Raw genomic sequence first — 24,330 nt, forward strand, 5'->3', positions numbered from 1 at the left:
AAGGCCGACCAAGCAAGCAATGAGAGGGGGTTGCAGGGGGCTAATTCTTCAAGCAGCAGTAGGAGGTGTCGAGATGCAGGGGCCCTAAGAAGGGGTGAAACAAATCAAAGCCTCATTAACGTGCAAATGGTCTTATAAAGACCCGTGAAATACTCGGGTGCGGCTGGAAGCTCTCTCAGCCCGGGTGTCCACACACGACGGGGGTGGGAGGGAAATGATTGAAGCAGAAGCCCTTTGTTGCGCGCCTGCAACACCATGTTCTTCCTCTGCCTCCAGCATGGATTTCGCGCCGCTCGCGTTTTAAAAGCGGTGGCGCGAATGGTCTCGTAGGGACGTCTCATAGAGTGCGCGCTGAATTCAGGACACTGCGCGCTCAGGGAGACCATCGTGCGCGCGCACCCACGAGCGCAGCTTGGTGGGAACAGTGACTGCAAGTGTTCCCCCCAAAACTCACATTGACGTCACCTTACCATTATGGATGATATATTCTAAAGTGTTCCTTACGTGTTCCTGAAAGATTGACACTGTTTGCTTGGAGGAATCTGAGGAAGTTGATACTGTCAGGCCTGGTGGCCAACCAGCTGGTGTAGATTGGGCATCTTTTCCTCGAAAATGTCTTCTGAAGTCTGCTTGAGACTTTGGCAAAACTGAAGTTAGAGCTAAAAAAAGACTCTCATGGTGGTATGTCTGCCACGAATGGTGCACTAAGTAGAGTGGGTATATTGTCAATGGTGACGATAGGAATCAGCCATTTTTTGGCCGATTTCCTTTTACCAGCCGCCACTGGAAGATCTCTCAAGTACTGAAAGAGGGGTGGTGATGTGACAATGTAATACATATGGAAAGAAGCACCCCCCATCAGGGCCGGACTGGGAATGCAAATCAGCCCTGGCAATTACGTCGGACCGGCACTGCTGCAAAACCGGTCTCCAGTAACAAAAAACGTCCCTCACTGGTCCAACCCTGGCCCCCAATCTTGCGGCTCACCAGAAAACACCTAGTGCCCGCTACGGCCAATCTGGCCCTGTCCCTCATCTAATGTGCAAAGGATATTGCAGGTCACCTCTGAGTTCCATTACGCAATACCAGAACATGACTGCTTTGTTTCTCTGCATGTCCATAGAACTCTTCACTGTCTTGCAGAGGATATAGATGCCTGAGGCCATTGTCAGCAACTTAACTGCTACACAGCTTCCCAAGTAGCAGAGCTACATCAGATCTTCAGAACGAACTACACCAGATACCCAATGTCCTACTGATAGGGTGTGAGTCTCCCTCGAACAGTTTCTGAGTCCTGAGGGGCATTAATATTTATTTAGATAGTAGGGCTGGCATCTGGGAATTTCTTTTATGTTAATAATGTCCTATTTTGATACAAAAATGTACATTTCACATCTTTGGCCCTCATATATCTCACTGTGCTAAATTAAAAGTGAAGCCAGAAATGGCATTCAGGTGTAAAAGAGTTGTTGGTGCAAGGTAATACTGTCCTACCTATGATGTGATCTCCATGAAATGAATTTCCCGATCTAAGATTCTGTACTGTATGCAACATATCTAGAGGAATGTGTGTGTTTTGCGCAGACACTTTTGAAAAATCAAGTTTAGTTTTAGTTTTTGAACTGGAAACACAATGGACCTGATTCACAAAGGTAATTGTACACTTTTGTGTATGTTTACTATTTTCTGGTAATCACAAACTACGAGTTTGATTTCACTAGTACTAATTTTACGACTGCAGAGACTCCGCAGTTAGGACATTGCACATAAAAAGATATGTCTGAACTATGTGCATGGCTACGCACTATAGTGCCTGTAGCATGTGGGGCGAGGCATCCAATGGGGTTGAGTATGCTATTTTTGGATGTGCAAGCGAGAGCATGCAGTACCTCTGGTTGGCCAGTGGTGGTAGATGAGGTATAAATAAGTGAAAGGGCTGGGAGTCCCATTAAATTAGCCTCCCAGAGCCCTTGTAGGATTTGTCCAGTTTAGCAGAGTGCCTGAGAGTAAGGAGGTGAGTGACTGACAGTGAAGAGCGGGCTCTTTTGTCTGAAGAGAGCTCTTGTACCCATTCTTACCCACTAGAAGTTCCTTGTCTGTAGCCCCCAGGGACACTAGTCTGAGTAAATGCCCTGTCGAGAGGGAGGGTCAAGTCTGTAGCATGGTGAGAAGCACTTCAAGGAAAGTGATTCATAAAATGTTCTTAATATAAGGTCAACTCTACACCCATTTGCAGTATCTTTATCTCTACGGGCCACACTAACAGTGGCTCACCTCAAACAAGGTGTTACCATGCAGCTTTGTACAACCATGAGACAGAATTCTTCAACAGCCGAGTAGGTAGATAAAGCACATCTAATGAGTTGCATATCCTTGTGTGGTCTCGCCATTGTTTCAGACCTGCTGTCCCTGATCATACTTGTATCTGTTCAACGCTAGACTGTCCACTCATGGAAGAGATAACACATAAAATGGAAGAGAATTGCACTCATCGAGTTATATCATTGTGTACTTCTCTGTTTCAGGTTTGCAGGATGACGAGGACCTGAAGTACCTTCTCAAAGGCTCCCAGCTGACAAAAGTCAAGTCTCAGTCGTGGAAGAGAGGACGGTTGTATAAGCTCCAGGATGACTGCAAAACCATATGGCATGAATCCAGGAAACCACTGATTTTGCGAAAGCCACAAACCTGTAAGTGACTGTATGATTGGTTTCCATAATTATAAAAATATATTTTTTGTTAACACCAGCGGCCATTTGGATGTGGATATGAAGCCACACCCTCTGCTCCACCGTTCACATATAAGCTAGAACACTCTTGATGGTGTCGCGGAGCTGTGAAAATTGTTCCTCTGTCCTAAGATATAGGATTTGCCTTTTTGGTCCTCTTGAAAAACACAGATCCTCCAGGGGCGGTGTGTTGTCCTGTAGTTGCATTTATGTAGCGCTTCATACACCTGATCAACAGAAGCTCAATTGTGGAGGGGTTGAATGCTGCGCCGTGGGCGTGCCAAAGTGGCAGAGCGTGTCTCAGATGTGGCCAATGTGGGTTTGTTGTGTTGTCTTGTAGGAGGCCCTGAATTGCGTTCTTAGGATGTTCTTGCTGCATCTTGATGTGTAACGAAGCCAAAGGGGAGCGAGAGATAGGATTCTTCGCCTTCAAAGTAGCTAGTGCATGGATAGCGGGAAAGCATGTGAATGCCTTGTGTGGGCAGTGGTTTGGTGGTGTGCATGTATGACAGCGTTGCTGTGATCGTTCAACTGTGTTTAGACATGTAGTCGAGCAAAGGAGTGTAAATGATAACTGCGCATGTAGTCGCGTCTACCATCCTTGGGACGGTTTGTCACAGTTTTGTTGGGTATAATCCAGAGTTCGTGTGTATGATCCTTTGGATGTTTTTTTAGGGAAACATCTCAAAAGTATGTAGATTACGAAGATCTTTGTGAAGCTTCAAAAATATTATCTTCGGATAGAGGGGTTACTAAAAAGCTAAAATCATGTTGGGAGCTCTGCCTGGCTCTGTTTTTGTTTCTATGCACACACGGGAGGTTGTCAGGCTCTGCCGCCCCGGATGAAAGAGACTGCTGACTTGACCCTAATACCTTCAGCAGTGTATTGTTTCGACCTAATCTCCTCTCCGGTTGGCCCAAGTGAGAGGGCGATTGAGTTACAACCTTCCTTTACAATTTGTCCGTCTATTATACTGCGAGGGAAACAAAGGAGGCTCTGTGTCTACGAGCATCGTGGAAAGCAATACCTGAAGTAGTCCATATTTGGGCTCCATTTCACGACCATATTTGTGCACCGAGGCAAGCAAACCGCAGCATTTACGAGTTCAAAATCATTTTTTATGCACAAAATGTAAACTTTCACTTTAAAACTGACTTACTCGCACATAAAATGACACCAGTGTTGTGTAATTTTACAGGTTGTGGGTATGTCAAAGTAGAGACAACTTTAAACATTTCTTCAACAGCCTCCCTCGCCTGAAAACCAGTTGTAGATTCACTTCACTGACAGTGGTATATCCGTTATCAGTGGTGGAAAGGGCTGGGAACACCCCTAAAATTTACAAGGATGTATGGGAATGGCATTCTTTTGAGGGATGGGAGTTATGACTTACCCTTGGAGGACCTAATTACACTTGGAGAAATAAAAAAGAGAATGGTTAGTATGTGGAAATGTACCTGACAAATTCTCTTGTTTTATTTAAATGCGTTTTTTATAAAAATGCCTTTTCCCATTTGGAAATGTAAATCCCCCCCCCCCCCCCCCAATAAATGTATTCTTTAGTAAGTAGTTTGCTACAGGTGCTTTCAGTCGGGTATGGTGAGGTGGTTGTCGGCTTTCACCTTGGATTTTGACATGCAGACACAGACAAAAACATACACACACACACTATCTATCTCTTCTCTCGGTTTTGAACTTCTTAAAACTGTTGGTTATTTGACAACATATTGGGCCAGATGTAGGTAATTCCATTTTACCGACTCTAAAATACAGAATCATACCGATTCGGTATTTTAAATTCGGAAAATGGTATGTAGGTGAAAAATTACCGAATCGTTTAGATTCGGTAATTACCGAATCGGTAAATATCGATTCGGTAATTGCCATTCATTCCCATGGGCCTGGAGGCCCATAGGAATGAATGGCAATTACCGAATCGGTATTTACCGATTCGGTAAAAGGGGGAAACATTGAAGGGTTGCAGGGTGTCACTTTGACACCCTGTTGCACCCCTCAATTGTGTATCTGTGCACATGTTGCAGGCATACATGCCCTAAGGGCATGTATGTCTGCAACATGGCACTGTTGGAAAAGCAAAAAATATGCTTTTTCCAAGGTTTTCATTATTTACCACCAACTTGTAGTTGGTGGTAAATAACAAATCCTTAAAGCCCTGTGGCACTGTTTACAGTGCTACCTACATTTCAAAATACAGATTCAGTAATTTTAGCGAATCGGTAAAATTACTGAATCTGTATTTTGAAATGCCCTACATCTCCATATCCAAATACCGGTCGGTAATGGCCGAAAATCGGTATTTTCGGCCGTTACCGACCGGTATTTGGATACCTACATCTGGCCCATTGTCTTTTAAGCAGCCCTAACAATCCGCACTGCTATCCCTTCCCACTGCCCCTTAAGACCCCACATGCTCTGCTGCTCAAATATGTATTTTACCATAATATCCCACGTGATTGTTTAGAAATTTAAAGTCCCCCCCTAATCTTACTGACCAATCTGCGTCCCTTTTCTGAATGCTTACATGCTTGTCCATGGCAGTACACCTAGGAAGCAATGACTGCCACAGTTTCCCCTGAAATCGCTCCTAGTCGCCACATTTCCACATCAGCCATATTTAATGATCTTAAAGTTGTTTAAGAAATTAGCCAAGTTCCCTGGTCTTAATCTGTAGACACAAACATCTTGCTCCCATTATTCAGTGAAGAAGACATGAACACCTAACTGAGCAAATGACCAAAACACAGTACCTACAACACATTTTCACAAACTAAATCCTTAACCCCTTCCACGCTGATGACGAGCTGGGCTCGTCACGTAACATGCGGTTTCGCAAAAGTCAGCGTACGAGCGGAATTCCGCCCGCACGCATGCGGTTAATTTCCAGTGGTAACCGTGGGAATTATTATACCAAAGGATGATTGGGGGAACCTATGAATAAGTGCACTAGTTAATGTTTACTGTCATCACCTATATCCCCATTGCAAAATATTGATAAACTATCTAGGATCTGGTGATTGGAGCTTTATTCTCTCATTAAGTGCTATTGGCTGTTTTATGTATAATTCTGGCTTCTGTGGTATGTTTGAAACGGAATGCATGAGAGACTACTTTGCATCTAAAAACTACACTCCGTCACTACAGGTTAAATTTATTGTCACACCTGTGTGCTACATATAAAATAGTGATTATTTTTAGTACATATGCTTTTCCCCACCTCGGCGCCTTCCCTCAAAGGTTTGAGGTGAACTGTGAAGTTGGGGTTGAGAATAACTAGGGGTGCCAAACCACAATTCCCTCTGAAGTTTCCATAGGGATTTTTTTAACAGTGCTACAGCCCAAACGACTGAACGGAATTACAACAAATTTGGCAGAAAGCTAGGTCTGTAGCCAGAAAGAGTGCTTTTTGCGATTTGGTGTAATTCCCTTCAGTAGTTTTGTTTTAGAAATGAAGGTTAAAAATGTATACATATCTGGACCGATTGAAATAAAAACAAGCATTTACAATGCAATAGGTCTCGCACTGACTTTATTTTGAGCTATTGACATTGTAAATGACATTGTTTGTTTTTTGTTTTTCTGTCGTAAAACATAAATAAAAGGTATTTGCTATTGACATTGCAAATGACAATGCCTTTTATTTGTGTTTTCTTTTTTAAAACATAAATAAAAGGCATTGGTATTAACAATGCCAATAGCTTAAACTAAACTTTTAGCTATTTGCATTTCAAATTACAATGCCTTTCATTTATGTTTTATAAAAGAAAAACAAAAAAAAACAATGTCATTTACAATGTCAATAGCTGAACATAATGTCAGTGCGAGACCTATTGCATTGTAAATGCCTGTGTTAAAATTTCTGAGGACTCCAGGGTGGTGTGTATGGTGATGTAACCTGTTGCATGGACTCAAGGTTCCTTGAAGAATCTATTGGTGGTGTTGGTGTGGCTCTGATTGCCGTGGATGTGCTTTTAAGGGAGGGAAATCAAAACAGAGTTGGTGGGGTAAAGGGCCGGAGAGGAAATTATTTAAAAATATTCTCACACGGCCAGCTTGAAACAAATTCTAGTTGTGTGGAGAAAGATGGCTGGCAAGAGTGCATAGCAAGTAAGGATCACAGTATCATTTTATTCAATTAATTCATGTTGTGAAAATGGCAATTACGTAAAGGGGGTTAAAATGGAGTGAGAATTGACCAGGTGTGCTGTGCAATCATCTTGTTACTCAGTATTCTAATATACATTGATGCCCATCTATGTAAAAACGTGTGTCCAGATAAGAAAACATCACCCTTTATTGCGTCTACAATTGCAACACCATGTGAAGGACAACTACAACTTGGCAACAAATGCTCTCTTTAACTGAAGTCAAAGACAGCTTTACCAGGTGATTCCAAAGCATTGAAGACACTGTCATCCAGACCTGGGCTTTCCTTATCATAAATCGGTGTTTTCAGGCTTATTAGTACAATCGGGTCACCTAAAATGAATCAAGACTACAACTCCCGGAATGCAGTATGTAGTTAAATGGATGTAAAGAACCATAAAGCTGTTCCTGGTGATAAGGAGTGGGCTGGTAGCCTAGATAGTAAGGGAATGGGAAAATCGTAAATGTGTTTAGCCAAAAAGAAAGATGCTTCCTGGAACGGAGGCGGAATTAGAAACGAGACAAGCTACTGGATGTCATGATAATTCCTCCTTCAAATAACATCAAAGGCATCTATTAAGAACACTGTTTAAAATACTTTGTTGTTTATACTGAGTGGTTAAAATTTAGAAAAAGAAAAAGTGCAAATCGGATCACATCAACTACAAAGACAGTCTGCAATTCGTAACCAAAGTTTCAATTTACTGCCCACGACTGTACCAGGTAGTCTGATGTTTTTCTCATTGTATTTTTGTTTCGGCTAATAAGCCATACAAAATAAATTAGATTTCTATATAACCGTATAGCAACTACGATGATTAAATACAAGTAGCTGAGTTAGGTTTAATAGAGAAATTACAGTTTTTCCTTGTTATTTTCCAATCGGATAAGATTCCATTTATGTTTAGGAAATTGGTTAAGGTATATTTTGTACATTGGAGACACAAAAAGGAAGCCCATTGCCTGTTTTTTTCAAATTCTGCGAGAGAACCATAAGCTGTATTCCTGTAAAAGGGTGTCTTTATTTCCCTTCGAAAGATAGGAGTGCCAGGCAGGGAGACTGATACAGCCTTCCCCCCAACACCAAACTCTCTATTGTTTTTCATCTCTAGAGCTGGAGGAGGGATGCGGGCTCCAACTAGTCACTAAAAGTTGCAGCTTGGCATCTTAGCAGGAGCTTTAAAAGCCCTGCACGATAACAGCTTTCTCAAAAGTGTTTCCCAAGAAGCGTACCTGAAACACAAACACTGCAACAGCCACGCCCTTTTTAACTGATAAAAATGACAGAAGGAAAAAAGTCGTGACTTGGTTTTCAAATGAAAGAGCTCCTAGCAAACATTAAAAAAAAAACCCCAATAAAGGAAGTGAGGTGAAAAACCCTAATAAAGGAAGTGAGGTGAAAAAGGGGAAGGGAAAGGGTGAATACAATAAAGAATAAATACGCCCCTCACCCCCGTCGTGTTGTTCTATCCCGAGTTTGAAAGGAAAGGGAACAAGCACGGAATCGAAACCTGTGGTGCGCGCGCACCACAGAGGAGCCGACGCGGGAATCGAAACCAGTGGTGCGCGCGCACCAGAGGAGCGGGGGCAAGAGAGCGCGAAGACACGCAGAGACGAGGTAGGGGATGTGTGTGTGTATGTGTGTATGTGTGTGTGTGTGTGTGTGTGTGTGTGTGCGCGCACGGCGGCGGGGCGGGGGGAGGAGGTTCTCTATGTGTGTGTGTGTGTGTGCGTGTGTGTATGCGCGGCGGCGGCGGGGGGGTCTCTATGTGTGTGCGTGTGTGTATACTCGGCGGGGGGTTCGGTGTGTGTGTGTATGTGCGGGGGGGCTGTATGTATGTGTGTTGTGAAGAGCCTGCCGGAATCGGAGCGCGTGTTCACGCGCGCGACCTGATCCGATTCCGGCAGGCTACGTGCGCTTGCCAGTCTCTTGTCCCAAGCCTTTTTAGTCCTTTAAAGCTGACACAATAGCAATAGTCTCGCTTTGCGACAGCACGGGGCTTCGCCCCTGCAATCGCAGGCGCGAGACCTAAAAATGCAAACCTTCTGATTGGACGCAGGAGCTTTTTAACTGACTGCAGCATGAAAGAAATGTTGCTGCTGCCATTACAGAACTTGGGGACATGGTCACCGGTCCTAAAATTGTATCTGAAAAAGGACATAAGGTGGCAGGTAATAGACCTGACGCCCCAATCCTTCTCTCTCAAAATAATAAATTTTTTTATTTGACACATTTTTTACTGTTCCACGCTGGCAAAATAAAATAAAAACATGCAGGCTTCTGCATTTTGGACCTCATTACGATATAGTTCGGAAAGCATTCAGACCGACTCTTTGTAGGAATGGTTTCCGACCGATTACGATGGTTCGGAACACCGTTCGGTCGGACTCCCATTGACTTCAATGGGAGCCTGTGTTCCGACTGACAACACAGGCTCCCATTGAAGAAAGGGTTGGTTGCGGAAACCATGCATCCTGTGACGGGCACCCCATGGTGCCTGCCACACTGTGCATGGTTGCAAAGAGGGTTTCATGGGTACCCCCACGGATCCCAACCAGAGGCCTCCGGGTGAAGGGGGGCTTGCTACGGCCCCCCTAAAGTATGATTCCAACAGCTGATCCGTGTTGGACAAACCGAGTTGGAAGGGCTGTCCGAATCCAACATCGTAATCTGTCAGTCAGAAAGACTCTCCATAGAGCCGTACGAATCTGCTCCGTCCAACTCGTTCCTCCAAATGCTGGTCGGAAACGAGCAGGGAGGACCGAAAGGTTACCACCATGGTAATCAGTCGGTCGGAAATGTTTCAGAGTAGATCGGAAATACGGATTTGGACAAAGCAAATGCCTTTCGGACTGATATTGTAATGAGGCCCTTTGTTTTTAAAACCCCCGGGTGGCCCATGCTCTAGTACACACATACACACACGTTTATATATAATGATGGGGAGGAAGCGTGCATAAAGTAGTCCTTCATGCTGTTTAATGTAAACACTTGATTGGATGTGGAAGGATACACCCAAGCAATTATAAGAATGAAAAGGGGGAAGGGAGCACACTGCCTGCTATAACACCACACAATTCGCCCAGATGCATTGTGGTAAATGCAGTGCATGATAACACTATGTTTAGTTGAAAGTCTTAAGTTTCACAATTGTGCAGCCAGTGCTGTGCATCTCTAGAAACGTGTTTCAGTATACTTGTCCTACTTCAGTATAGAGTTCCCCTAAGAGGGAGAAGAAGCATCTGCCCCACAAGAAAAAATATTTAAAATGAGTTGCACAGACCCTCTAGTAATTAGTCTTTAATTTATAATGCCCACACTCATGATTAAAGACCATACCATGTATTAGACCATTTTAAATTGAAAGGCCTACATGTTTCATTGCCCTTTCTTACTTATTGGCAAGGATCCTGGTTCTCTAGACCTGCTGTTTCCCCGCCTTATTTACAGTTGGTTGAACTACTAGGTTTCCTACTGCCGGAGCTTCTGCTTGCTTTGCTTTTAGAAAATGTTGACCTGGCGGACACTACAGAGTTGCCAGATCAGTGGTTCAGAAGGCCAGCCCTATTTAAGATGGGATTTCAAATGCAGATTTTTTCCCAGCTCAGGAGCACCATGTGAAGCCTGCTACTCCTCGCCAATAAGTGTTGCATGGTTTCTACCCACATTGTGCACAAAATGATTGATACAGAGAAACAAAAATAATGGCGAGCGAACCACCATGATATGGCAGCGGATCCAGCATTGCTTTCTTACGTAGGTGCTCCTGCTGTTACAGTGGAAATATTTTCCTTTGAAATACTCCACCGGAGCAGTAAGGAACTAAAAATAAGAAGGACAGACTGGAATGCTACCATATCTTAAATAATTTCCGTACTCCTTTATATATTACCTAAATGAGAGCTGTATGTGTATTGTCTCAGTGACCCAATTCTTGTCCTGCCATTAAGAATCCGGAGTCCCAAAGCTTTGCATATTTGTAGTTTCTTTTTATGGCTGGCAGTTGTGTCTGGGCTTTTTCTTTTGAGTGGTAATGGATACTTTGTGAGTGTTGGTTTCTAGGGTGTTGCATTATTATTAGCAATGCCAATAGCTCAAACTTTAATAATGCGAGACCTATTGCATTGCAAATGCTTGTTTATATTAATAATTAATTTAGTACATTTTAGTTGGGTTTTCATTTTAGTATTACACGCAGCTTAAAGGGTTAAATGTTAGTATTTATTTCTGAGGTGCTGAATATGTCTGTTAATGTTTTGATTCATTTCCATTATTTTTCTTTGAGGGGATAAAGTGTTACTATTTAAAATTTGTTTGTTGCAGCAGTGTTTTTTAAATTATTGTTACAATATTAAAAAGAAAGAATGTGAAACAAAATACAAATGTATATATTTGTTTTATGTGATTTTCTGTTGTGCAGTTTGGCACTATTACAAATTTTTCACATGAATAATTTGGAAAGATAAGGAGAGACACTTCTGAGGCCTGCTTTCATCAGCATCATTATTATGTGTTCAGACTTATGTGCTTATCTTTGTTTTATCAACTGCTGTTCATTTTTACAACTAACTGCAGTCACGTACTAATGGGGAGAAAGCAAACTACAGCTGTGTACACATGTGAGGACTGCAAACTGCAGCCATGTACAAATGAGAAGAACGTAACAGGCAGCCATATGCAAATGGGATGAATGCAAACAGCCATGTACAAATGGGAAGAACGTAACAGGCAGCCATATGTAAATGGGATGAATACAAACAACAGCCATGTACAAATGGGAAGAACGTAACAGGCAGCCATAAGCAAATGGGGAGAAAGCAAACTACAGCCGTGTACAAATGTGGAAACTGCAGTCATGAACAAATGGGGAGAAAGCAAACTACAGCCGTGTACACATTTGGAGACTTCAAACTGCAGCCAGGAACAAATGGAAAGAATGCAAACTGCAGCCATGTACAAATAGGAACAACATAAAAGGAAGCCATGTACAAATGGGAATATTGCAAACTGCAGTCATGTACAAATGGGAAGAATGTAAACTGCTGCCATGTACCAATGTGGAGAATGCAGACTGCGGCCATATATAAATGAATAGAATTCAAACTGCAGCCATGTACAAATGTGAAGAATGCAAACTACAGCCATGTAGCAATGTGAAGAATGCAGACTGCGGCCATATACAAATGAGGAGAATTCAAACGGGAAACGGCCACTACAACGAGGCCGTTTCAACGAAAACCTTAACCACGCATGCATTACAACGCATGCGTGGTTACAACGACAGCCTTTACCACGCATACTTTTACTACGAGGTACGTAGTAAAGGCATGTGTGGAAAAGGGTACATATAAAAAAGGGGGGCTGGGGGGGGCTTGGGGGGGCTTCCCCCCCCCAAAAAAAACACTCCCCTTTAGACGAGATGGTAGGCAATCGGCATCGCAGACGAAGGAAACGGCCGTTTTTTTTTCTCCTACATATGACGTCACCACGCAAAAATACGTGGAGAAAGATAGGCGTGCAAATAGTATTCCGTAGTAACGCATGCGTGGTAAAGGCATGCGTTACAACGGAGTTCGTTGAAAAAACATACAACCAATTCAAACTGCAGCCATGTACAAATGGGAAGAAGGTAAACTGCAGCCATGTACAAATGGAAAGAATGCACACTGCAGCCATGTACAAATGGGAAGAATGCACACTGCAGCCATGTACAAATGGGAAGAATGCAAACTGCAGCCATGTACCAATGTGGAGAATGCAGTTTGCGGCCTTATACAAATGAGGAGAATGCAAACTGCAGCCATGTACAAATGGGAAGAATGCAAATTGCAGCCATGTACCAATGTGGAGAATGCAGACTGCGGCCATATATAAATGAGGAGAATGCCAACTGCAGCCATGTACAAATGGGAAGAATGCAAACTGCAACCATGTACAAATGGGAAGAATGCAAACTGCAGCCATGTACCAATGTGGAGAATGCAGACTGTGCCATATACAAATGAGGGGAATGCCAACTGCAGCCATGTACAAATGGGAAGAATGCAAACTGCAACCATGTACAAATGGGAAGAATGCAAACTGCAGCCATGTACCAAAGTGGAGAATGCAGACTGTGCCATATACAAATGAGGGGAATGCAAACTGCATCCTTGCATAAATAGGAAGAAGGCAAACTGCAGCCATGTACAAATGGGAAGAAGGCAAACTGCAGCCATGTACAAATGGGAAGAAGGCAAACTGCAGCCATGTACAAATGGGAAGAATGCAAACTGCAGCCATGTACCAATGTGGAAAATGCAGACTGTGCCATATGCAAATGAGGGGAATGCAAACTGCAGCCTTGTATAAATGGGAAGAATGCAAACTGCAGCCACGTACAAATGGGAAGAACATAAAAGGCAGCCTTGTACAAATGGGAAGAATGCCAACTGCAGCCATGTACAAATGGGAAGAATGCAGTCTGCGGCCATATACAAATGGAAAGAACGTAAAAGGCAGCCTTGTACAAATGGGAAGAATGCCAACTGCAGCCATGTACAAATGGGAAGAAGGCAAACTGCAGCCATTTACAAATGGTAAGAATGCAAACTGCAGCCATGTACCAATGTGGAGAATGCAGACTGTGCCATATACAAATGAGGGAATGCAAACTGCAGCCATGTACAAATGGGGAGAATGCATACTGCGACCATATACAAATGGGAAGAACATAAAAGGCAGCCTTGTACAAATGGGAAGAATGCCATCTGCAGCCTTGTACAAATGGGAAGAAGGCAAACTGCAGCCATGTACAAATGGGAAGAAGGCAAACTGCAGCCATGTACAAATGGGAAGAAGGCAAACTGCAGCCTTGTACAAATGGGAAGAATGCCTACTGCAGCCATGTACAAATGGGAAGAATGCAGTCTGCGGCCATATACAAATGGAAAGAACGTAAAAGGCAGCCTTGTACAAATGGGAAGAATGCCAACTGCAGCCATGTACAAATGGGAAGAAGGCAAACTGCAGCCATTTACAAATGGTAAGAATGCAAACTGCAGCCATGTACCAATGTGGAGAATGCAGACTGTGCCATATACAAATGAGGGAATGCAAACTGCAGCCTTGTATAAATGGGAAGAATGCAAACTGCAGCCATGTACAAATGGGAAGAACATAAAAGGCAGCCTTGTACAAATGGGAAGAATGCCAACTGCAGCCATGTACAAATGGGAAGAATGCAGTCTGCGGCCTTATACAAATGGGAAGAACGTAAAAGGCAGCCTTGTACAAATGGGAAGAATGCTAACTGCAGCCATGTACAAATGGGAAGAAGGCAAACTGCAGCCATGTACAAATGGGAAGAAGGCAAACTGCAGCCATGTACAAATGGGAAGAAGGCAAACTGCAGCCATGTACAAATGGGAAGAATGCAAACTGCAGCCATGTATAAGTGGGGAGAATGTAAACTGCAGCCATGTACAAGTGGGGAGAATGCATACTGCGACCATATACAAATGGGAAGAACGTAAAATGCAGCATTGTACAAATGTGAAGAATGCCAACTGTTGTCATATACAAATGGGGAGAATGCATACTGCAGCCATATACAAATGGGGAGAATGCCAACTGTAGCCATGTACATCTGCTTCTCGCTCTCTAAAGACACATACTTTGTTTTCTTTAGGGATAGAGGACAGTTGGAGTGTGCCGCTTCATCCTTACAGGACTGTTGTAACAGAAGCTTACATTCAGAATATGTTTAATAAAACCTGAAGCCAACATCACTTGTTGCTGACCGGATTCTTATTAGAAATTGTCACAGGGGACTGATGACGTCCAGCTGGGACTGAACCTGCAAGATAACACTTTTTCAGCTGTGCTGTTCAATGCCTTATAGGTCAGCATTACCTTTGTGAATCTCTTTTCGACAGTTCGAAACAGAAGTGCTTTGTTTATAATAAATTTCACGTTGTCATTCTTTTTGGAAAGATACATTTGATGTAATCATGTCATATCGATGAATTACAGAAAATAATTTACAGAAGTGACTTATGTCTGAAATATGGGTTATGAAACCACTTATGTTGTAGGTCTCATTAGTGATGTAATTGATTATGTCATTTAAAGTTTAATAGGTGATGTTATATGTAAAGTCAACGCTATATGTAAAGTCAAGGCGGGGGCACAAATTATAGTTAGGTAAATAAACTATAACTTGTGATTTCCAGTGGGTTTTTTTTTTTCAACTTTAGTTTGTCTCTCACATCACATCACTACTTTTTCCCAGTAAATATACCATATATATGTATGTACACTTGTGTGTATATGTGTGTATGTATATATATATATATATAGTTTCACCAAGTCCCACAATTAACCACTTAACTCCAGGCAGGTTGCATCCATTATGCGAGATTAGGACTCGCGTGTTACACAGCAACTCATTTTGCAGATTTGGAGCACTCAACAGGATTAAAAATATTTATTCACAGCAAATCTTTCATTCTTTCATACATGTTTCGACGTGGTGCCTTATTCATTGCCATGAAATACTTTAATGTCATGTCATTATTCCAATTGGCTTAAATGTTCAATGCTCCTTTCTGATTGGTAGGTTCTTAGCCAGTAGAGGGACTGTATTGTTCCAAACGATGGCTTTGTGACCAACATGTTGTTTCTGAGTTGCCAGTAATTCCGCGATATTATGTATCCAAAGTAGGGGCTCCAATGTCCAATCCTTTCTCCTCCCCGATGGACTGACTCGGATATAGGTAACGGCACCTCACAAACATCTAGTATATTTTACCTACTGGCAGTTGCCAGTAGGTAGTTATAGTTAGGACCATGTTTTCATAGGCGAAGCGTTTTTTACCTTGCCTATATCTGTGGTGCTGTTTGGCAAATCTTCACTAAAGTTTCCCAAAAAAGTACTCCTGTGATTCTAGTTGTGCATGGAAAATTTCAGGACATTCTATCAACCGGGGGCCGATAAAAAGGGGGTGGGGGCAAAAAAGTGTTTTTGCCATGTTAATTTTTCATAGAGATTACACGAATACTGCCCAAACCGCTGGCCGGAATTACACCAAATTTGGCAGAAAGGTAGCTCTTGGTCCAGAAAGAACCCTTTTTGGTATTTGTTGTAAATCCTTTTAGTAATTTTTGACTTATTAAAAGAAATCCAAATTTGTATATCTAGGGACGCAAAAGCTCGGTAAACCCTCCCAATCTCTCGAGGAGAAAAAAAAGTCGAAAATCACGGCAGATCCGTGACTTTGATGAAGGAAAAAAAAGCCAAGCCTACACATCGTATAAAAAAGGAGGGGAGGGCGCAAGGGGACACCCTCCTGAGGCTCATGGAGCTCCGGGGACTACCACCTCCCCAGGGCTGAAGGACCTCCCCACCCCGAGCCCCAGGGACCACCACCTCTCTGGGGCGAAATAATGCCTAATGGGGAGCCTCGCAGACCCACCTCCGGGCTCGGGGATCACCCCTCTCAAGGTCCAAATATTTTGAATAACAATGGGAGAGGGGCTGCATGGAGCACATCCCGGGCCAAATAGAGCTAGGGGGGCGGCCCTGAAAAGTAAAGGAGGGGGACCACGCTGGCCCCCCTCCTAGAGCCATAGACGACCCTGGGGACCGCCACCTTGAGACAGCTCCCGCCAAGCAAAAGCAAACACTCTTCTTCCAGTGGGCAGGAGCTGTCAAAGTGCTTCCACATGCTGGAAGAAGAGTGTTTCATCGCTTTCCCTTCCTGCAGACATGCGAGGAGGGATAGCTATTAAACTCTTGCTCTTGCACACAGGGAGCTGCATTTCAGCAGCTCCCTGTGTGCTATAGCAGTACAGAATCCCTCAGGAGGGGGGAGCACAGGGACCTTGATCCTGTACATTGGGTGCTCTGGGTGAGCTCCAGGGCACCCAGGAGACACGTCTGGTCCCCAGGGGATGCGGTTCCGGGGAAGAAATCGGCCTGGGGAGGGCTCATGGCTCCCCTCTCCCATTCAATTAAGGCCAGGCCCCAAGGGATGGGGTCCCCGGGGCCTAAATTGGCCCAGGGACGGGTGGCTGTGTAGCCTCCTCCCCCATTGTATTTTGGCTGGGCATCGAGGGATGGAGTCCCTAGAGCCGAAATCGGCCCAGGGAGGAGGGCCGCGCGGTCCCCTTCCCCAATTGTATTTTGGCCAGGCCCTGGGGATGGTGTCCCCGGTGCCAACATCAGCCCAATGAAGGGGGCTGCACAGCCCCCACCCCCATTAAGTAACTTAGTAATTAACCCAGTAGAAAGTACTCCACTTGGGTAAATAGTTTCTGCGAAACTGTTAACTCTTGTGGTTAAAGGGGCAGGTGCGGTTTCCTTGTGGCTGAGTCACTCACGCAGATACTGACACACAGATATTTAGACATCCACTCACACACTCAGGCATTCACTCATTCACTCACCTATGCTCTCACTCACTGATGCACCTATTCACAGACCCACTCAGACACAATCACACACCCACTCACCAATGCACCCACTCACAGACACAGTCAGATACTCATTGACCCACTCAATGACGTGCACCCACTCACATACCCACTCAGACACTCCTGCACCCGCTGGCGGACCCATACAGCCACTCAGAGACTCACAGACCCGCTCAGACACTAACACACCCACTCACAGACCCACTCAGACACTTGCAAATCAATTCGCCCATGCACCCCTTCACAAACCCACTCGGACACTCCCATGCCCACTCGCAGACTCACTCAGACACTCATGCACCCACTCAAACACTCAAGCATCCACTCACATACCCAGTGAGACACTTATACAGCCACTGACACACCCATTGAGACACACATGCACACCCTCACACACCCACTGAGACACTTGTGCACTCACTCTCAAAGGTAACAGTTATTAAATAAAGTGTAAAAACCTTAGAAATTCACAAAAAAACTAAGATTTTAGAAATGTTAGTTAGGAAGCAACATGAACAAAGGTTACTGGGATCTTATAGTTAGGAAATAGAAGTTTAAAAAACTAGAAATTCACTGAAAAAACAAATGTTACATGGGTGTTATAGTTGGGCTCACACTTCACTTGTACAAAACCAGTGAAATTCAGCAGTTCTAGTTGGCTGCGCTGACTATAACTTACACTCCTGAAATACACTGCTTATGACCTCACATATTACATCACTGATGACATAATTCACAGAAGCACTCACACACCCAATCACACCCTTATACAACCTCATACACCCACTCACACACCCACACAGCTACTCACATACCCATTCACAGACCCTTACAAGTACTCACACAACCACTCACTCATCCATAGAGCCACTGACACACCCACCCACCCACCCACCCACTCACTCATACAGCCACTCACCGACCCATGCAGCTACTCTTTAACCAATTACTTAGCCATATAGCCACTTACAGAGCCACACACTAATCCATACAGGAAGTCTCACACCCACGTATTCACCTATACAGCCACTCACACACACACCCACTCACTCACCCATCCAGCCTCTCAACACAGTCACTCACTCATCCATATAATCACTCACACAACCACTTACATACCCATTCACACATCCATACAAGCACACACATCAGCACACTCACCCATACAGCCATTCATACAGACACTTACTCTACAATACAGCCACTCACACGCCAACTCACTAAACCAAATCCCACTCAAACAGCCACTCACTCACCCATACAGCCACGTACACACCCAGTCACTCACTCACTCACCCATACAGTCACTTACACACCCACTCACGCCACCACTCACTCACCCACACAGCTACTCACACGCCTACTTATACACCTATATAGCCACTCTCACACACATTCAGACACACTCACACACAGATGAAGACAGTCACACAGCCACACACATAATATATGTTAGAAATACTATCACTCATCAGTAGTACACAAAGTACCCAGTTTTTGCTTTTGTGGTACCTTGGTATATATGTTTAACCCTCATAAACTTTTAGAAAACACTCACACTCACTGGATGATGTCATTTGGGATGTCATCAGTGATGTCACTGACCATGTCATTTGTGATGTAATATGTGAGCTCATTAGCAGTGTATTGTGGGGGCGCAAGTTATAGTGCTGAATTTCTCTGGTTTTGTATGAGTGAAATGTGAGCCTAACTATAATGTCCCTGTAACCTTTGTTTTTATTCATATGCATAATATGTCCTGCCAGAATTCCAAATTGTTTCCCTTGTCACATTAAACAACTTTTTTTCTGCAACAGTATTGCTAAAGAGGAGAGGGAAAATGCGACTGATCTGATCCACTATCCATTTCAACTTGAAATGCCACAATCGGCTTGATATTGTTTGCCCTTTCTGTTTATTGCTGAATAGTATTTCTGAATTTTCTTAGTCATTTTCCATATATTACTCTGCTGATGCTCCATATTGTTCTCTTTCTGTAAAAAGGCACCATTTTTGAATGCATGTAAAAACTGACCTGTCAGACATTTCTCATTTTGTTATGATTGCTTTAAAAAATATTGAGGTAACAAGTTTTGACCTGTTCCTCTGAGGAATTAAATTACAATATAGTATAAAATGGGTATTGGCAGCTCACCCGTGATATTGTTTTTAAAATCATGACTGCGCAACATTTTTGCAGCATATTTTGACCAATGAAGCAGCCTGTTGATTCGTAGTGAGCACATGAGAGCTTTTTTGGCAGTGAAGCAGCCACAATAATTCCAGACCCACCCGTTGAGTTTACGCCCTCCTGCAATCTTCGCTGCCACATCTGGTTTACATTTGTATGTTTGCATACCAGGCTCCCTTTTCATTATGTGATTTGATGGTGCTATTCCTTCAGAGGTGGCGGCTAAAACCACTGATGTGCAGCTTTATTTTTAAATGGATGTCTCGGGCAAAATTTATTTTAGGTTTGCTTGGAGACGTTTTCAGTTTCATCCATCGTCATGTATTAGAGAAAATCCTACTAAATAAAAATACATTCAAAGAGAGGCTTTGAGTTAGCCTTCTTCATCCATTTGTCTTTTCAACTGTTATTCACAGTTTACTTCCACACAGCCCAATATACAGCTTGGGGCAACGGCCAGCACACTTCATCTATTGGCTGTTTTGCACTGTGAGTGACAGAGGTCCCCTTATCACATGTGAGCATCCACCTGAAAAGGAGTGCACTTCAGTGCAAGCGTTGGTATGGATGGACTGCTGGACCATGCCTCTATTTATATGTTTGCGAACCATTTTTTGCATCTGGCATAGGTTTACAAAAAATAAATAGGGCCGGACTGGGAACCAAAACCGGCCCCGGGAAAGTGCTCGGCCGGCATCCCGTGGGGAGGTTGGGGGTGCGACCGAGCTCTTTGCCAGGGCCGGTTTTTGGCCAATTTTGTTACAGGGCCGATTTTGCAGCTATGCTGCATAAACGGCCCTGTAACAAAAATGGCCCCTAGGAGCCCAAAACAGGCCCCCACCCTTGCGGCGCACCGGGGAATTGCCCAGTGCCCGCAACGGCCAGTCCGGCCTGAAAATAAATACAAAAAATGTGAACGCTTTCCAAGGCCCAACCTGTTGTCTTTGCAAGTGATCATTTTGTCTGGACACCTCCAACATCCTCTTTTCACTCTGCTTCTCCATTCCTACAAGTATTTTGGGCTCGATTCTGTCTTTTTGGGACTCCAAGATGGAGTTATCATCCGCTAACTTTTTATGATCTCACCTTTACTGCTCATGTGGGATTTCGAGTTAGAAATCAGGAGTTCCTATCATGATGTCACAGTTGTCCAATTTCATTTTAACCATTCAGATGGGCTGAGCTAAGACTGTGCAACTATGATTTGTAAAATCACAACTTTAGGTAGTGCTTTTTTTTAACTGGAGGGCCAGCTGGATTGATGGTGCTGGGCAGGTCCTTGGTTGAATTTGTCTTTTCAGATGCCTCAAAAAGGTAGAAACCAGATAAGTAATGAAGGGGTACTTCTTGATTGGGAAAAAACTTTTGACTTGAATTCCCTTTTAATACTTTAGGTTGAAGCACAAATGATGATATACTTTTCTTCCCACCTGAATGCAACTTCAAAGCCCAATTAGGGAAAAGTTAGCTTTTAATGAAGTGCATGCCTCCCACACGTTAGCGGTTTGTTTGCTGTGAACTGCCCTAGTGCAAGATTGTCATACATTTGATGATGCCTAAGAGGGAGATATAAAGAAAACTAGCATTGGCCAAAGTCAATAGGTCTGACTGTGATGTCAGACTTAATATTGGCATGAATATTCCCTATTTGACTCTCGTATTGATGTTACCTCATTCAAAGGTAGTATGGTAATGGCTTACTCAGGAGTCATGAAAAGGCATTTAAAAAGTCTACTTAAGTTACAAAAATGCAGATAAAATAAAAAGAATTGAATGTGTGAGAGCTTATATTTCAGTCAGATGTAAGATAGTCCCTTGAGCATTGCAGAGCAGGCACTTACATGAGGTGGAATGGAACACCAAATAGCCAATAGCATGAGCTGAGGGGAAAAAACTGATTTTGGTGGGACCAAAGACTAATATCTGTATATTGTATATTTTAAAGAATTGGTAGTAATATGTCTTGCAGACCGCTGCATTGACAAACTGGATCAAAAAATTGGTAAAATGAACTTTCCCATGAACTTGCGTTTGAAAATTGATTTTTTAAGCGAAGAAAGAACAAATCAGACCTTCTCTTAAATCTGGAGTGTTGGTTCTGCTGTTCGCAGATCAGTGACATTCAAAACTTTAGGTAACTAAATGGAGAGGAAATCCAAAAATTACAAGCTTAAAACGTTGGTAGTCATTCCATTATTTTGGAAGTCAAATTACTTCCGTTCTTAAAAATGTCAGTATAATTTAATTCCAAGATAGAAAAATGGAAATCAACCTAGCTATATGTCATGCAAGTTAAGAATCCCATTCATTTCATGTTTTATTTCCCAGAGCAAAATGGATAGCAGAGAATCACTTAAAAAGCAAAGCGTCCTAACACATACACAGGTTGAGGAGGGTGTAACTCTAGAAGAAGATGAAGGGAGACAACATGGCTATTAGCCACTTTTAAACACCTCATCTGTTAGTCTTTGACTTTTTGGTCTCTATTTTTAGATATTTATAGCAGTGGCGGTATGTAAAAAAGTGAACATATGGCCTGACTACCCAACAGAAATTATGGCTTTGGTCAAAAAGTGACATACAAAAAAAAGAAAGCTATACACTAAAACTAGTAAAATCAAGAAGCTACTACCAAATTGAATTGTTAAAGAAAATACACCGAAAATACCAGAAGTGTGCTATGTTTACGAATGAGAACTCTTTCCTTGTCTTTTTGTACCGTGTCTAAAAGAGCCTGAAAGAAGCCCTGGTGCCACGCCCCACCTTCACCCTAAGTGGGTATCCTCTTACTGTAACCTATCCACAGCCTGTGGTGCTCGCACTAGGGCTTGTTGTTCAGGGAAAGTAATATGATGCTTACAGATGCATACTCCAGTTTAAAACAATATTCTAGTGCTTTCTTCTCAATGGCACCACTGAACTCTTGGCAGCAGTTTGTGAAAAGACTTAAAAAGAGGCCTGGCAGGGGGTGTAAAATAAGAATATTTTGCGCTACTCTGATGGGTTTGAGAAAACGTTGTTAAAATTATTCTGTAACTTTGCTCATCATCCAAATGGGCTCCACTGAGCGAATTGGGTTATTTTCGTACAGGGCGCACTATACATTGAATCGTCTCTGGACATTCCATGCATTGATATAAAAGCCTAAAAGCTCAGAGAGTTAGTGATTTTTCCACCATCACACAGTGGAGTCAAGTGGGGATGCCAGGCTTCCTCCTTAAGGCTGCAACTGAGCCACCACTGAACTATAGTCCCACCCCTAAGTAAAAATGAATGACAAATTATCACGTAAAGGTGATTAGGCGTCTTGTTATGCACTAGACTGATGCCTTTGCGTGGTAGTCTGTAATTACGCTTCTATGTTTCCAGTAGTGAGTGCTCAACACGATTACCATTCACAAATAAAACAAGCTATTATACAAAAATATAAAACAAAAAACAAATGTTTTAAAACGAGATCAGGAAAAAGACAACAACAGCACGTGTCTTGATTTAACGCAGCCTAGGCGCAAGACAAACAAGCACCCATCTTGTGGTCTTTTGCCTGAAAATCTCCAAGTTTTGGAGCCCGACTGAAAATCCGGAGTCCGCTTTTCCCATTCGGATTTGGCACCAGTTCTCCTTGTTGCCCATCAGGGTCGGGCAACTGCTTTCCCTTCAGCTCTAATGTTATTAGTCTCACTAATTGTTATTTCACAGGTAATGATTGTATTTATTCTTTGCAATCTTATTGCTAATAAAGCTTACTAAACACTCGGGCAATGGGCCAGTATCTGAATTATAGCTTTGGACCGCTTTTTTGGGCAGCGTGATCCCAATTTGGTGCTGTTCAGATGTCGCCAGCGGCCCAGTGGAGGCCTAAGGCCTCCAAAGGCCTCCGTTCCCTCCCTTTTGCCAATGGGATGGAGGTGTCATTCCCAATCTCTTGCTTGGCTGGACCATTAATGTATGCAGATGGGGCAGGGGGCCTGAGCAGAAGTGGCCTCACTTCTATTCAAGGTGTGGTTCCTGGCAAGAAACCCTGGCAACATTTGTATTTTTTTTATATTAGTAAATTTAAGAAAACATTCTTCGTTTAGAGGACCTCCCCCTCCTTCTTTTCATAATACTTAAAACACTTAAGCAGTGTTTTGCGAAAAGGCTCAATCCACAAATGCATGCCACTTTTTTTTTAGGGTGCCCGGGCCATTTTTTTTATCCCAATCCAGCCTTGTTGCCCATTCCACTTTTAGATATTGTAGCCTTATTAGTGATTACTTCAGTGGAAGAACAAAATGTTACTTAATGATGTAGTAAGCTTCAAAACGAGTGTCTCTGTATTATGTAAGACCATCCCAATGTAACATGGCGGCTATTTGTGGCAGGTGCGTTGATAGCAAATCTGTTGGCAGACCGTACCACAACGCACATTGTTTAACAAAGGAGGGGTGGTGAGGAGGATGCCAAATGGGCTTTATTTGGCATGCAACGACCCTTTACGTAGCACATGACGAATGGAATTACTAATCAGACTGACTGAAGCTTGTCACGGGTGAAGTCTGCACTTGTCATTATTTGTTTTATCTAAATCTCCAGTTTCAGAAACGCGAAAGAGCTTGTTTTCGCGGCACCAGACACTCGGTGCTTACAATGGCCGGAAGTCCCCATTATCACGCTGCCCATGCCGCGCCAAGGGCTGTTGATACTAAAACCTCATTTTCCACCACCCTGTATCTCTGTTACAGATAGCACGCCATATCTGAAGCCACAGCTCCCACGGCACAGATGTGTATTCCTCAGACAAATGGCT

At 43.2% G+C, this 24,330-nt stretch overlaps 1 protein-coding gene across 2 annotated transcripts in view; it reads left to right on the plus strand.

The window, feature by feature from the left end:
• The window catches only part of PLCD1 (phospholipase C delta 1), a 298,909-nt gene that overhangs the window by 127,563 nt on the left and 147,016 nt on the right, over positions 1-24,330 (plus strand). For both annotated transcript variants that reach the window (XM_078665274.1, XM_078665273.1), the window contains exon 2: positions 2,526-2,690. In XM_078665274.1, coding sequence (XP_078521400.1) covers positions 2,526-2,690 — 165 coding nt within the window. The remainder of the gene's footprint in view (positions 1-2,525; positions 2,691-24,330) is intronic.

Source organism: Lissotriton helveticus, chromosome 10, assembly GCF_964261635.1.
Source record: "Lissotriton helveticus chromosome 10, aLisHel1.1, whole genome shotgun sequence".
In the NCBI taxonomy this organism is placed as follows: Eukaryota; Metazoa; Chordata; class Amphibia; order Caudata; family Salamandridae; genus Lissotriton; species Lissotriton helveticus.